The 14,721-nt window shown below is 42.4% G+C and overlaps 1 protein-coding gene across 1 annotated transcript in view; it reads left to right on the top strand.

Moving 5' to 3' along the window:
- Positions 1–7,512, top strand: part of LOC134395545 (vomeronasal type-2 receptor 26-like) — a 33,531-nt gene extending 26,019 nt beyond the window's left edge. The window contains exon 5 of the mRNA XM_063121708.1: positions 6,602–7,512. Within this exon, the coding sequence (XP_062977778.1) occupies positions 6,602–7,512 (911 nt within the window). The remainder of the gene's footprint in view (positions 1–6,601) is intronic.
- The last annotated feature ends 7,209 nt before the right edge of the window (positions 7,513–14,721 follow it).

Here is a 14,721-nt window from a genome sequence, read left to right on the forward strand (position 1 = left end):
TGAGGTTCAGTGTAGAGAGTGGTGTCTTTGGAGTGTGGTGTGCACATAGTTGATGTATATTAAACAATACTGACAATAAAAAAAGCTCAAGAGTGATTGTGTGAGAGAAAGGAAAGCGTGTATGTGAATGGGTGAAAGGATTGGATGAAAGGTTTCAAAAAGGTTTTTAAATGTTTTATTTTGAAACAAAGATTTACTTTTAAAATAAATTTTAATTATTTTGTTTTTAACTACCACAAAAATCCCACATGTCTGTTTGGCATTTATCATCTAAAGTTTATACATTTAGCACCCACTCTGACAATAATTCACCTCAGCACATATAACTCACAGCGTATTATTTTATACATTGAAATCTTTCTCCATTTAACCCCTTTCTCCACATAATTTGGAGAAAGGCGGTGTTTGTCCCTCGCCTCAGGCGTATCAAGCGGTGGTGCTTGGCTTGAGCAGGGAGCAGCCACGGCCTGGTCTGTTGTTCAGAGCCTGTGTCGTGGCATCACCCTAGATTTAGTGGTATTGGGGGCAACCCCAAACAAGCATAAACATTAGTTTCTGGAATGGACCAGGCTGGCAAAGCTCACATAAGGTTGCTCTGGAGAGCTGCCCTGTTGTAGATATGAGCCTTTTGCTCATTTCAGTTCTACAAGGGGTGGGCAGCACTTACGGAACGAAATCAGTGGGGCTTGCAGCTTGCAAAATGGAAGCAGTGGTGGAGCCAGCTCACAGATAGGCAATATCGAATGCTGCCCCACACATCTCAATAAGCAAGGGATCCAGTCCTGCTTACTTCTGAGGCTTGTCCTGCAGAGACCTGCCCTGCTTACATGTGAGTAGACATGCAATTTTTTGATGTGCTGACATATGATTAGACATGCTGCTCTAGTTTACTTCTGAGTAGAGATGCAGATAGCTTGGTAATGATGATGTTATTTGAGAACTGCTTACATCTGATTAATCTTAATCAGTAATGATGACATTTTTGGCAAGTGCTTAGATGGAATGCAATTTCAATGGCTATTTATCAGCTTCCACAAGGTAAGTATCAAGATGGCTATTTTTCTCTTGTAAGAGAAGAGAATAGCTGGAAGCTTTTTAGTGTGTGAAGACACAATAGGATAACCAGAGACCACAGAGACTTGAGTTTCATCAATAACATTTACTGAGGCTTAACTTGTTTTTGATAAATATATTTACAGCGTACATGGCACATAAAGTATCATAACACATGGATACTCACACAGCGTAACAGCATATACTGGAGAGAAGGAAGGGAACACTCATGCACTAGGCATATATATACAACACATTATCTGTACAGACAATTAAGCCACTTATTGGCGATCTAGTCACCCCATTAGGATTTTTTTTCAAAATGTCCTGACCAAGTCCAGAGGGCTGGCCTTGACATTTAATAGTGTCTTGAAGAATCTTCTCAACTAGTGGGCAAACCTAAAACTGTGGAGAATGGAAGTCCTATACTGGACACCCCTTCATTTACATTTTCCAACAGATTTAGTTACAACATTGTACAGATAAATTCTGACATGGCTCCTTGAAACCTAATGTTTCACATATCTCTAAATGTCTTACCATCCCTAATGGCTTTGTGAACAAATCAGCGACATTATTCTTTTCTCACAATACACCAGCCTGATGGTTTTATTTTTTATATGTTCCTTCACATTTTGATACTTGATAGCTATGTGTTTGGTTCTAGATTTGAATATATCAGTTTTTGCCAGAGCAATGCAGGACTGAGAATCACAGTGAACAGGAATTGGTAGTGAAAAAGAAATATCAAAGTCCTTTAATAGCTGTAAAAACCATGTCAGTTCACCACAGAGCTCTGACAAGGCCGCGTATTCCGCTTCGCATGAGGAAGTGGAAATAAAGGCTTGTTTCCTGGCTCTCCAGGTGATCAGAGAATTACCATACAGCACCACTAAACCTGTTGTTGACTTGCGATCATCAACACAACCTGCCCAATCACTGTCTGAAAAACGCTGTATTTCTTCATTCTGCGCTGCTGACATTGCTAAACAAAAATCTTGTGTCCCCTTCAAGTACCTTAGCACTCACTTGATGGCTTGCCATGCTGGGATAGTTGGTGCTGCAACAAACCTGCTAAGAATTGAGATTGCGTTCGTAAGATCTGGGCGTGACCAAAAAGCTAATTAGAGTAACGTTCCCACCACTGAGTGGTAAAGATCTGGGTCACTAAAACTCCCCCCTGAAGATTCTTTCTGACATCAACAGAGGACTTTTTACACTTTTGCAATCCTTCATTCCACAAGAATCCAGCAGATTTGAGCTTGTACCGTTTCTCTAACTGATTAGAAATTTTGTGAATTTCACCAGTGGTACTCCCTGCCACTAGAAGGTCATCCACGAAGGCTAAGATCAATGTGTAAACCTTCCCTTTACCTCTAGTGTACAAACATGGATCAGCCATGCTTCTCTTGAACCCTAGCTCACCAACCAATGTGGAATTCAGGCATTCATGCCAACACTGAGCTGACTGTTTGAGACCATACACAGCCCTTTTTAGAAGCCACACCTTTCCGGGTTGACCCTTAAACCCTTCTGGCTGTTTCATATAGATCTCCTCCTGTAACTCTGAATTTAAGTAAGCTGTTTCAAAATCGAAACGTTGAACCTTCATTTTACGTTTGGCAGCAACTGTTAGCAACATCCTCAAAGATTCAGCTTTGCATGTTGGAGAAAATGTTTCATCGTAATTGTCCCTCTTTACCTGATTGAAACCCCTGGCAACCAAACACGCTTTGAACTTTTCCTGCCCTGACTCTAGATGTTTTTGTTTAAACACCCATCTGCAAGTAACGGCTCGTTTTCCACCTGCGTTTCCACATACACGTGATTCTGTTTGAAACTATCAAGCTCCGCTTGCATAGCTTTCTGTCAAAGTTGCCTTTCTTGGGCATTCAAAGACATAATCTCAGTATAAGACTGAGGTTCACTGCCTACATGAAAAGCCTCGTCTGCAAAACAAGCAGGCGGAATTCCTTTTGTGGATCTATCAGATCTTCTTGGCAATGGCCTTTCCTCCTGTTCTGCCCGCCCCCCCCCCCCCCGTGGCAGATTCCTGCTCCTGACTAACTAGAGGTTCAGTTTTCATAGGAATTTCCGTTAACCCCTCAGGTACCAGGTTTCTCTCATTGCTACTGCTAAGCTCCAATAAAACATCAGAAATTCCATGGATTTTGGCCCAATTCTGTTCCTCAAATTGTGCAGATTTTGAGATCAAAATTTTACCATTGTTCAACAGAAATCTCCAGCTTGTACCTTGGTAACCTACGAACCTTAATCTTACAGCTCTAGCCCCCACCCCCTTTCGCCTTTGGCAAAGAGGAATATTTACAACTGTGTAGCTGCCCCAGGTTCTGAGATGTTTTAAACTTGGTTTTCGCCCATACAACAAGTAATATGAGGTGTTGTTTATCACGCTAGACCACATCAAGTTGCACAGCACATTTCCAGCTCTAAAAGCTTCAGTCCAAAGGCTTTTTTCAACCCTTGCACCAATCATTAAAGAATCTTTTTTTAAAAAAATATTTTATTGATTAACAATACACTAATACAATACTACAATATTCACAACACAAGACAGCAACAAAAAATATTACATAACTTGATTATCCTTATAACATTTCTAATTGATATTTTTACATCATTACATAACATGAAGTGCACCCCACCCCCCACCCTGGGATCTATTCCTGTTTCCAAAATCTCATTGATTCTTCTGGAGGTGGTCTTCCACTCCCCCTAGATAATACATATTCTAGGAACTGATTCCAAATTCCCTCAAAATCATTTGTTTTTGTTATCCCTTTTCTTATTTTTATATTACATGTCAATTTATCATTTATAGCAATATCCCAAATCTCTTTATGCCAATCCTCAACAATCATTAAAGAATCTTTAATGCTTTGCAAGAACCCAATCCTCCTTTCAACAGAACTATTCTGCCATGGTGCTTTTGGGTCAATTAGTTTGTGGCTTATGCCAAGCCTTGTGCAGAACTTCTGGAATTCTGCATTCACAAACTCTCCTCCTCTGTCACTCTGGATAGCTTTCACCTGTTTTTGGAAAAACCTTTCCACCTATGCTAACCAGGATTTAAAGTCTTCACTCTTGCGTTTGAGTACATAAACCCATGAGAATCTGGTACTGTCGTCCAACAGAACCAGAGCGTATTTTGCGCCCCCTATACTTTTTTGAAAAGGGCCGCAGAGATCCAAATGAACCAAATCCAAGCTCTGCTTTGCTCTCCACTCCCTGGTCGAAGGAATGTTAGCAATTCTGGATTTTGAAAATTTACAAACTGAACAATCAAGGTATTTGCTACAGCTTTTCAGTTTTACACCTTCACAGCACTCAACAGTTTTTCCTAACACTTTGAAGTTAGCATGACCCATCCTCCTGTGGAATAAATGCACACAATTGTTATGTGGAGGAATATTGTTAGCCATACAACCTGTTTGAGCCACACATGGCTTTTCCCCTTCAGCTTTGGATTCCATGAAAAATAGTCCATCCTTCAGGAAAGCTGTCCCATGTATTTGTCCATCTCGTTCCACAAAACATCTGTTCTCGACAAGTTCTGTCAGCGGTGCTACTCCTAATAAACAATATTTAAGATTTGGTACGAACAAAACATCATGCAGTTTCATATTTAAAGAGGATACTGAGCAAACGCCTTGGCCAGCAACTCTCGCCATACTGCTATCTGCCAAACTGACTTCCTTCAGCGTAGACCTCTCCAGGCCGACAAACAAATCCTTCTGGTTGCTGATAGTGCGGCTGCACGCTGAGTCGATAAGCCAAACTCCGTCTCTCTCACACTGAACCGCAGCTGAAACAAAGAATGCTTGCCCGGACTTTCCTTTCTCAGACTGAGCATTTTTGGCACGGACGGTGTCAGATTGCAAACGAACTCGGCAATCTCTCTTGAAATGCCCTGGCTTGCCACATTGAAAACATTTCTGCTTCGGTCTCCTGGCAGCAGCACAAGCAGTTTCGCCTTCAGCTCCTTGCAGTAAACTTTTAACTCTTTCCCCACCAGCAGGCTTCCATTCCTGGACAACTGCAGTGGCTTTTCTTTCAAGCCGTTTCTGTTCCTCAGCGAGCAATCAACCAGAAATAAAGTTCAGAGTCAAGTCCTGCACAGGCGTACTTTCAAGAGTTGTTGCTAGCACATCAAAAGAAGCTGGTAACTGGATAAAACAATATAACTTTTGTTTTCTTCAGACATAGCCATGCCAGCAGCATTCAGCTGGCTAAAACACTCAGGCAGAAACTGAAGATGCTTGGAAACACTCCCACCTTCTTGCGTTCTGGTGCGATAAATCTGCCTGGTAATATTTATGCATGCCCCAGCAGTGTCCCGTACATACACTCTCTGCAACTTATTCCAAATCACATTTGGTGCGTCTGTAAGACAGCTGTTCATTTTGCATACAAAGCACAACTAAAGCTTTTGCATGCTCTGCTTGAAGATCCCACTCATGCTGCTGAGCTGGTTCAAGCATCCCCAGCCATGGATTAGCTACTGCATGCCACAAGCCGTCCTTACTCAAACTCATCTCCATTTTAAATGACCAAGATAAATAGTTACAGTCTGTTAGCTGTTCCATGGGAACATGCGTACCCATTTGGACCTGTGCCATCGTCCCAAGCTGAATTCCAACCTTTCCTTTGGTCGATTCCTCCTCGTCTGACTAGCTCCTTTTGTCAGAAACCTCGGCGTCAGAGTCAGCAAACTCTGCCTCTTCCTCCAGTGTTCCAGATTCCCGCACTGACCTCCAAGACAAATGGCTCACGAAGCAGCCTCCCTTGCCTTCCCAACGACTCAACCAGTCGCTCCAGGGTTACAGTCAGTCCACGGTCCGTCCAAGCTGGCATTACTGGTCTCACTAGTCTCTTTCTGGTCTCTGTCTGGGCACTCACTGGTCTCTGTCTGGGCCCATAACCCTGTCGAGATGGTTATGTTTCTCTTGTAAGAGAAGAGAATAGCTGGAAGCTTTTTAGTGTGCGAAGACACAGTAGGATAACCAGAGACCACAGACACTTGAGTTTCATCAATAACATTTACTGAGGCTTAACTTGTTTTTGATAAATATATTTACAGCGTACGTGGCACATAAAGTATCATAACACATGGATACTCACACAGCGTAACAGCATATACAGGAGAGAAGGAAGGAAACACCCATCCACTAGGCATATATATACAACACGTTATCTGTACAGACAATTAAGCCACTTATTGGCAGTCAAGTCATCCCACTAGGATTTTTTTCAAAATGCCCTGCCCAAGTCCAGATGGCTGGCCTTGACCTTTAATAGTCTCTTAAAGAATCTTCTCAACTAGTGGGCAAACCTAAAACTGTGGAGAATGGAAATCCTATACTGGACAATAAGTGCTTTTACTGGTTTCAGAGACAGGGTGGGGCCTGCAGAAACAACAGTGGGTCAGAGGAGCACTATACACCTTTTAGGGAATGCAATAAACCACAGACTATGATTGGTGGAAAACAGTTTACATAAATGCTGCTGTTGATCTTGTTATTTTCAGACGCAGACCATTGCACCAAGTGTCCGGATGACCAGCATCCTAACAAGGCCCGAGATCAATGTGTTCTAAAGCTTATCAGCTTCCTCTCCTATGAAGAAACTCTGGGAATCATCCTAGCTTTATTTGCCCTAATCTTGTCCCTAACCACTGGTCTACTTTTAGGTATCTTCATTAAACACCGGGAAACTCCAGTGGTCAAAGCCAACAACCGAGATCTCACCTACATACTCCTCGTCTCCCTCCTGCTTTCCTTCTTGTCCTCCTTCTTATTCATCGGACGGCCCCAGAAGGTGACCTGCCTTCTCCAACAAACCACCTTCAGCATCATCTTCTCAGTTGCCGTCTCTTCCTTGTTGGCAAAAACTGTCATGGTGGTGGTGGCATTTATGGCTACAAAGCCAGGGAACAGGATGAGGAAATGGCTAGGGAAGAGTTTGGCCAACTCCATTGTAATTTCTTGTTCCAGTGTCCAAGTGGGCATCTGCATGATCTGGCTGGGAATCTTTCCCCCATTCCCAGACTCTGACATGCATTCCCAGCCTGGGCAGGTCGTCCTGCAATGTAACGAAGGGTCTGCAGTCATGTTTTATACTGCCCTTGGCTACATGGGCTTCCTGGCTGCCATCTGTTTCACGGTGGCCTTCCTAGCCAGGAAGCTGCCCGGGGCATTCAACGAAGCCAAGCTGATCACCTTCAGCATGTTGGTCTTTTCCAGTGTTTGGGTGTCCTTTGTGCCGGCCTACCTGAGCACCAAAGGGAAATACATGGTAGCTGTGCAGGTCTTCTCTATCTTGGCTTCCAGTTTGGGTTTATTGGTTTGCATCTTCATCCCCAAAAGCTACATTATCATATTGAGGCCAGATCTAAATAGCAAAGAGCATCTAATGATGAAATCTAAAGATGGCATCTGATCTTTTAGTACCGTACATATTTTTTTTTGTCCAGCAAAAATACTAAAACCAATGTGGGAGTGAACTTCTTTTTTATATTATTTCAAATAATTTCTCTTCTCTCCATGTAAAAACAAAACAGACTTATTTTAATGATGAATGAATAAGGAACCCCAAAAGGCCTCAGGTAGGGATGTTTGCACAAGTAAAACTTGAATTTGTCTAAGGGCTCATCCACACCAAGCAGATATTCCACAATGAAAGTGGTATATAAAAGGCAGGAGCCACACTAGTGCTTTATAGTGGTATTGAAGTGCACTGACAACTGTTGGGACCCATGATACATACCATATACTGCTTTCATACCACTTTTATAGTGTTACATCCTGCTTGATGTAGATGTGTTAATGGGCCCCAACAGTTGTCAGTGCACTTCATTACCACTATAAAGCAGTAGTGTAGATCCTGCAGTGCACATCAATATCACTATAAAGCAGGGCAGGATCTACACTATTCATTACACCGTTGTTTAAGTGCATTGTTGCATCCTCCCTTGCTACGTTACAAAATGCAACTTGAGCCCAGTCAATCGAAATACCTTTTCTTCTATCGTTTTACCCCGGCACACTCTTCTTTAGAACGTTCTTCATTATGCTCATACCGGCTCTGAAGTAAACCTCCTTCTTCCGGTGACTCTGAGCTAGACCTGCCGGGATAAGCCGGCAGGGAGGCGGGGCGACGTGTAGGGACAAGGGAAGCCCTGCAGCGTCTTAAAGGGGCCACGTGCGCCCTGAAAGATGAGCAGTTTTTTTAAAAAATTAAGCCTCTGTCCCCTCTTTCACCGCCCTCCCTCCGCCTCCCCCTCCCCCTCGTCGCGTTGTGCCAGCTCTCCCTCCCCTAGAAAAGCCCTCACTTGTCCTAATCAGGAAGCAAAGACCATGGTCACGAGACATGACTTTGAAAGACGGCATTGAATACAACGAAAGGTTGGGGCACATTGTTAGTTTTAAAACGATTTTAACAGAAAGTGGAACGGTTTTAAAAGTCAGAAGAAACGTAACAACAACAGCATCACGTGACTGCTGACGTCATCTCTGCCAACTTGTTACGTTTCATCTAGACAAGTGTAGACAGGCTACAGTAGTGTGGCTCCTGCCTTTTATATACCGCTTTCATAGTGGAATGTCCTGTTTGGTGTAGATGAGCCCAAAGTTATCCAAATTTCACCTTGAAGCTTGTTCCATCTCATGTTCATAACAGATTGTGATCTCTGTTCTTTTCACATGAACATTTGTGCATTTTTTCATCCATATTTCCCCAAGTGTATACAATAATTGTGCAGATCTTTGAAATGTATGGATTCTTCTCCTGCTGCTGAAAGCCTGGGTGCAATTCATTTTTCATGTACATTTTTTCAAATGTACGCATACTGTTGACCACATTTCCTTTGGGTCTGTATGTACATGACATGCAAACTCGGATTTCGACTGCAGATTGTGTTGGAGTGCATGTTTGGATTGGAAGGTGTGAACTGGGTAAATCCCAACAAAAATGAACTAAACCTGAATTTCAAATATTTATTTATTTATTTATTTATTTATTTATTACATTTCTATACCGCCCAATAGCCAGAGCTCTCTGGGCGGTTCACAAAGATTAAAACCATTCAAAGTATAAAACAACAGTATAAAACCATAATATAAAATACAATATAAAAGCTCAACCAGATAAAAACAGCAGCAATGCAAAATTACAAATTTAAAACACAATGTTAAAATGTATTTATAGATTGTTAAAATGTTGGGAGAATAAAAAGGTCTTCACCTGGCGTCTAAAAGCATATAATGTAGATGCCAAGCGAACCTCCTTAGGTAGCTCATTCCACAGCTGGGGTGCCACAGCAGAGAAGGCCCTCCTGGTAGCCACCTGCCTCACTTCCTTTGGCAGGGGCTCGTGGAGAAGGACCCCTGAGGATGACCTTAGGGTCTGGGCAGGTACATATGGGAGAAGGCGTTCCTTCAGATAACCTGGCCCCAAGCCGTTTAGGGCTTTAAATGTCAATACCAGCACTTTGAATCGGGCCCGGGCCTGGACTGGCAGCCAATGAAGCTGGAAAAGGACTGGTGTAATGTGGTCTCGTCGGCCAGTCCCTGTTAGTAAGTGTGCTGCTCTGTTTTGTACCAGTTGAAACCTGAAACCATTCTCTTTACAAATGGTCATTTCTCACTTTGTTGTGGGCTCAGTGCCAAGTAGAATCCGAAATAGTATTAAAGAAGATTTGGTTCAGATCTCACTTTGGTAACTCAGAAAGCAGGTTGTTTTGTCTCAGATCCAAAGCCCATTTAATATTATGGGAATATAAACAAACAGTTATAATGTTTTTACTTTCTGACATGAATGAATGAAGTATTCCAGCGTAGTAGGCCCTCCTGAGGGGATGAAATATGGCAAATATGAGAAAGACAAGTTTACAGGATTTGTAGAAGAAGAGTATCCATTGAGGGAGGGTTGGTGGTACAAAGGAATACTATCTCTTATTGCCTCAACAGTTTTTGGGGCCATTTGTACAGAAATAGCATACATCACAGAGGTGTCCCTAAGTAAGTAATCTGCAAAATTTCAAGGATTTGGCTGGGCAGTCTGTAGTAAAGTGTTTCGAAAATAGCGCTCTTCTTTCAACTTTGCTCTGCCTTTACCCAAATGTTTTCAACAGAAACATGAATTTCGACGCAGGTGTTTATATTCCTTACATATAACATTTCTCTCCCTTCCTTCTTGTTGGGTCTATTACTTTTGAACAAGGAATACCCTTCAATGGCTGTAGTCCAATCATGAGTGTCATTCGACTGTTACGTATTGTACTCACATTAGACCCGTGTACAAACTTGCACACGTTCTAACGAGACTTACACCCGCTTATAAGGATTTTTTTGACATTGGCAATAGAGCGTCTGTGGCTAAGTAAGGTATTCTTACTCAAGAAATATACACCATTGAAGAGGATAATGCCACAATGGCAGATTTATTGAGGCTGAAACAGATACAAATGCACAAGCTAGTTTTGGGGAAATTAGCTAAGCAAGTGGAGGCTTAGAAATAGTTTCAATAGACTTTCTGAGACTTAAGAAAATACACACACAGCAAGGGAAAGAGTAGAAGGAATCCTTAAAGGCAATATATCTTTCCTTGGGCTGGAGCCCTTTCCTGTAGACATGAACTGGTGAGCATTGCAACTCCTGGTCTCAGGAGAAGAGGAAAAGAATACAGGGAGCCTTGGATAGGGGAGGCAAAGTACTCACCAATGGTAGCTTGCTCTTGCAAGCAGGATTCGGTAGTATGGCCCTGTGCTTCTGGTAAAAGAGAGAACGAGCCAGCCCCCCTTCTCTAAAACCTGAGGGGTTTTATACGATCTAAAAAAAGCATCAAACTCAGGCAATGGGGAGAGTTTCAGCTGCAGAAACTGCTGCTTTACCGCTCTGCACCATACGAGGCTCAATAATGATTGCTTTAAAGCCATGTGATCAGGCTGGGTTCAGCAACAGGGCTGTATTAGCATGTCCATGACCAGCTATCACCCTTGCCATCCAGAATTCATATTCTGCTTAATTTTACCTCCACCTTTGTCTCTGGGGAATGCGTTTGACGAAGTCTATCAGAAAATGATTACATGATCTATCCTTGTGTGAATGCTCTCAGTCTCATTCTTGCTACAGGTGGGGTTTTGGCTGCTTCAAAATGAAGTCAGTACCGCTCACAGAAGCTACTTTGTAACACCACCAAATATCAGTGTTACCAATCAGATTGTACTTTTTAAAATCATTTCCCCCCCCAAATAAAAATCATAAAAGAAAAAAGAAGAAGAAAAAATAGACATATGCAATTACATACTTCAAAAGCCTCGATTTCAAACATCACAACGTTTTAAATTTAAAAAGCAAGGAAGGGAAAATAGCATAAATTACACATCAACATCTGTGAAGACAGACCAAATGTCTGAGCATAAAACCATTCATAAATGACGCCTGTTGCTAATGTTAAGTCTTCAATCCATTGCATTATAGGCAGTGAGGTTTTATCTTTCCAATATTGTAGAATCTGTCTTTTGGCAGTCAAGTGGGCACGAAAAATCCATTTACGTTGACCGTGTGTTATTTTCCAAGAAGCCGGTAAGTAATTTAGGGTGACATGTACATCCGAAAATATTAAAGAGCTTTCTAATACAAAATTGATGTGTCTTATAATTGCCTTTTCCTCCCAAAAGAAAGTGACTATTGGACATTTCCAGAATATATGAACAAAAGAAGCATTAGCTATATGACTCCTCCAACAATTAGTCAATTTGGAGAAACTTTTATTAAATAGATGCGGTGGCATCCAATAGACCTGAAGCAATATTTTTTGCTGACTAAGATGTAACCGGAGATCCATTGACATATCAGTTACTGATGCCAAAAAAGTGGACCATTATTCGATAAAATAGGACATTCTAATTCCCTGCTCCATTCCTGCGGAAGTCCCAATGTATCATAATTATTCACTAATAATAAGCATTTATAAACATGAATCGTGGGTTGATTTACCCAGTCAGCCTCAATAAGTGCTTCCATTGGCAAGGGAGATTCTGAAGCTGTAAAAGCCGCAGGGCCAAATCTAGATTCTAACAAATGTTGCAGTTGCAAATACTGCCATTCAGTTGTGGCAGGTAATTCGAATTTAACTCACAAAGCTGAAAATAACAAAAACTCAACATCTGCACCCAATAATTGATCTAGGGTAAAAATATTCTGTCTGTCCAAGTCCACCACAAAAACATGCATCTGCAATTTCCACCTCCGTTTCGTCAGTGGGTCAAGTGCTGGTCACTCTCATGTGCGTGCACTCTTGAGCTATTACAGCTTGTTTACCTTTTCACCTGCGCCAGCTCGCATTTCCTGGTATTGCCACTGCGTTCACTCCACCCGGCCCAGTTTCCTCCCCCTCCAGTTCATTGGTTCTTGTGGTTGAAGGACATTGTGATTGACATGGGCCATCCTCACTTGCTTTGGTTTTATTGTCTACTGTTTTAACAATTAATGGGTTACAGATGTCTACACTCTGTCCCTCTTCTACCACCCCCTCCTCTAGCTCTCATGTACCTGGTAGCTCATCTGCTGTGCCCTCATTCCTTGCGGTGCTGCTCTTTAATGCCAGGTCAGTCCACAATAAGACCGCTCTTATTCATGATTTAATCATGGGTGAGAGGGCTGACCTGGTGTGCATTACTGTGACTTGGGTGGGTGAGCTGGGTGGGGTGGACCTGACTCAGCTCTGCCCACCTGGGTATTCAGTGCAGCATCAGATCAGAGGATCGGGGTGGGGGAGTCGCCATGATTCACAGAACCTCCATCTCTATCACCAGGAAACCACTCCACCATGGAGCAGGCCTTGAGGGGTTGTGTCTGGTGTTGGGCTGTAGAGACAGATTGGGGATGTTGTTGGTGTACCACCCACCTGTTAGATCAATGTTCTTTTCACCCAAGGACGAGATCCAAACAGCCCTTAAGCACGACTCCACCATTCCAGCGACAGAGGGTTCAAAAGCGCTTTATTGATTAGTAATCAAGGCCTGGTCTCTTCAAAGGGAGCAATCAGACAAAAGACATAGGGAATATGGTACAGTATTAAAGCTTTCAAGGGGCAGGGCCCAGTAGCAGCATTAACCAATCAGAACATAACACTGGGGCATAGCTAATTATGCTAAACAGTCCTGTAAACAATACCTTTGGCCTGACAGTAAGTTACAGAGAGTTAACTTCGACACAGACAGCTGGAGCCAGGACTCTTGTTTATATTAGTAATCAAGGATGCAAGGACGCACACAAGGAGACATTCTCATACAGGGCATTATGACATTTTGCTTGGTGTGCAATGGATACTATACAGTTTCCTGTTAAAAATGGAGGTGGTTCTGCTAACAATTTCCCCCCTTTAAAGCAATACAAAACTCAAGCTTGCTAGCTTCTTTTAGATCATCTGTGGCTAAGGCTTCACAATACAAATACATTTGCTGGTGGATTACAGACTTTGCAAGACTTTTCACAAAAGACAAAACACAGGGAAGGCAAAAAGCAAGGATAAACAAAAATCATTACAATGGAACAAAATACAATGCAAGAAATCCCTCTTTTAACTACTCCATATTGGATAACTAGTGAGCCATCTAAATAGATCATCAGTGGGTGGTTCAACTGCTTAATGAGGAAGGCAAATTGATAACAGACAACAAAGAAAAGGCTGAAGTGCTTAATTCCTACTTTGCCTCGGTCTTCTCCTAAAAGCGGGTCTATGACTCCTTCCTGGAAAAAGTGAAGCAGAAGTTGAGAAGGCAGGATTGCAGTTTGAGATTGATAAAGAAATGGTCAAAGAACACCTAATTTCCCTGAATGAGTTTAAATCTCTAGGGCCCGATGAACTGTATCTAAGAGTAATGAAGGAGCTAGCAGAAGAACTCTCAGAACCCTTGTCTATTATCTTTGCAAAATCATGGAAGACGGGTGAGGTGCCGGACGACTGGAGGAGGGCTAACGTTGTCCTTATCTTCAAAAAGGGCAAAAAGGAACCTGGGAACCTGGGAACTACAGACCAGTCAGTCTGACATCCATTCCTGGGAATGATTATAAAGGAGCAGATTATAAAGAAGTCAATCTGTAAACACCTTGAAATCAATGCAGTGATTACTAGAAGCCAACATGGATTTGTCAGGAGGTGTAGGGAACGCTGATCAAATTTGCAGATGACACAAAATTGGGTAGGATAGCTAATACTCTGGAAGACAGAAACAAACTTCAAAGTGATCTTGAGAGGCTGGAGTGCTGGGCTGAAAACAACAGAATGAAACTTAATAGGAATAAATGCCAAGTTCTACATTTAGGGAATAGAAACTAAATGCACAGTTACAAGATGGGGGACACTTGGCTCAGCAATACTACAAACGAGAATTGTTGTAGATCACAAGCTGAATATGAGCCAACAGTGCAACACGGCTGCAAGAAAGGCAAATGCTATTTTGGGCTGCATTAAGAGAAGTATAGCTTCCAAATCACGTGAGGTACTGGTTCCTCTCTATTTGGCCCTGGTTAGGCCTCACCTAGAGTACTGCGTCCAGTTCTGGGCTCCACAATTCAAGAAGGACACAAACAAGCTGGAGCGTGTTCAGAAAAGGGCAACCAGGATGATCAGAGGTCTAGAAAC

This window comes from Elgaria multicarinata, chromosome 3, assembly GCF_023053635.1.
Source record: "Elgaria multicarinata webbii isolate HBS135686 ecotype San Diego chromosome 3, rElgMul1.1.pri, whole genome shotgun sequence".
In the NCBI taxonomy this organism is placed as follows: Eukaryota; Metazoa; Chordata; class Lepidosauria; order Squamata; family Anguidae; genus Elgaria; species Elgaria multicarinata.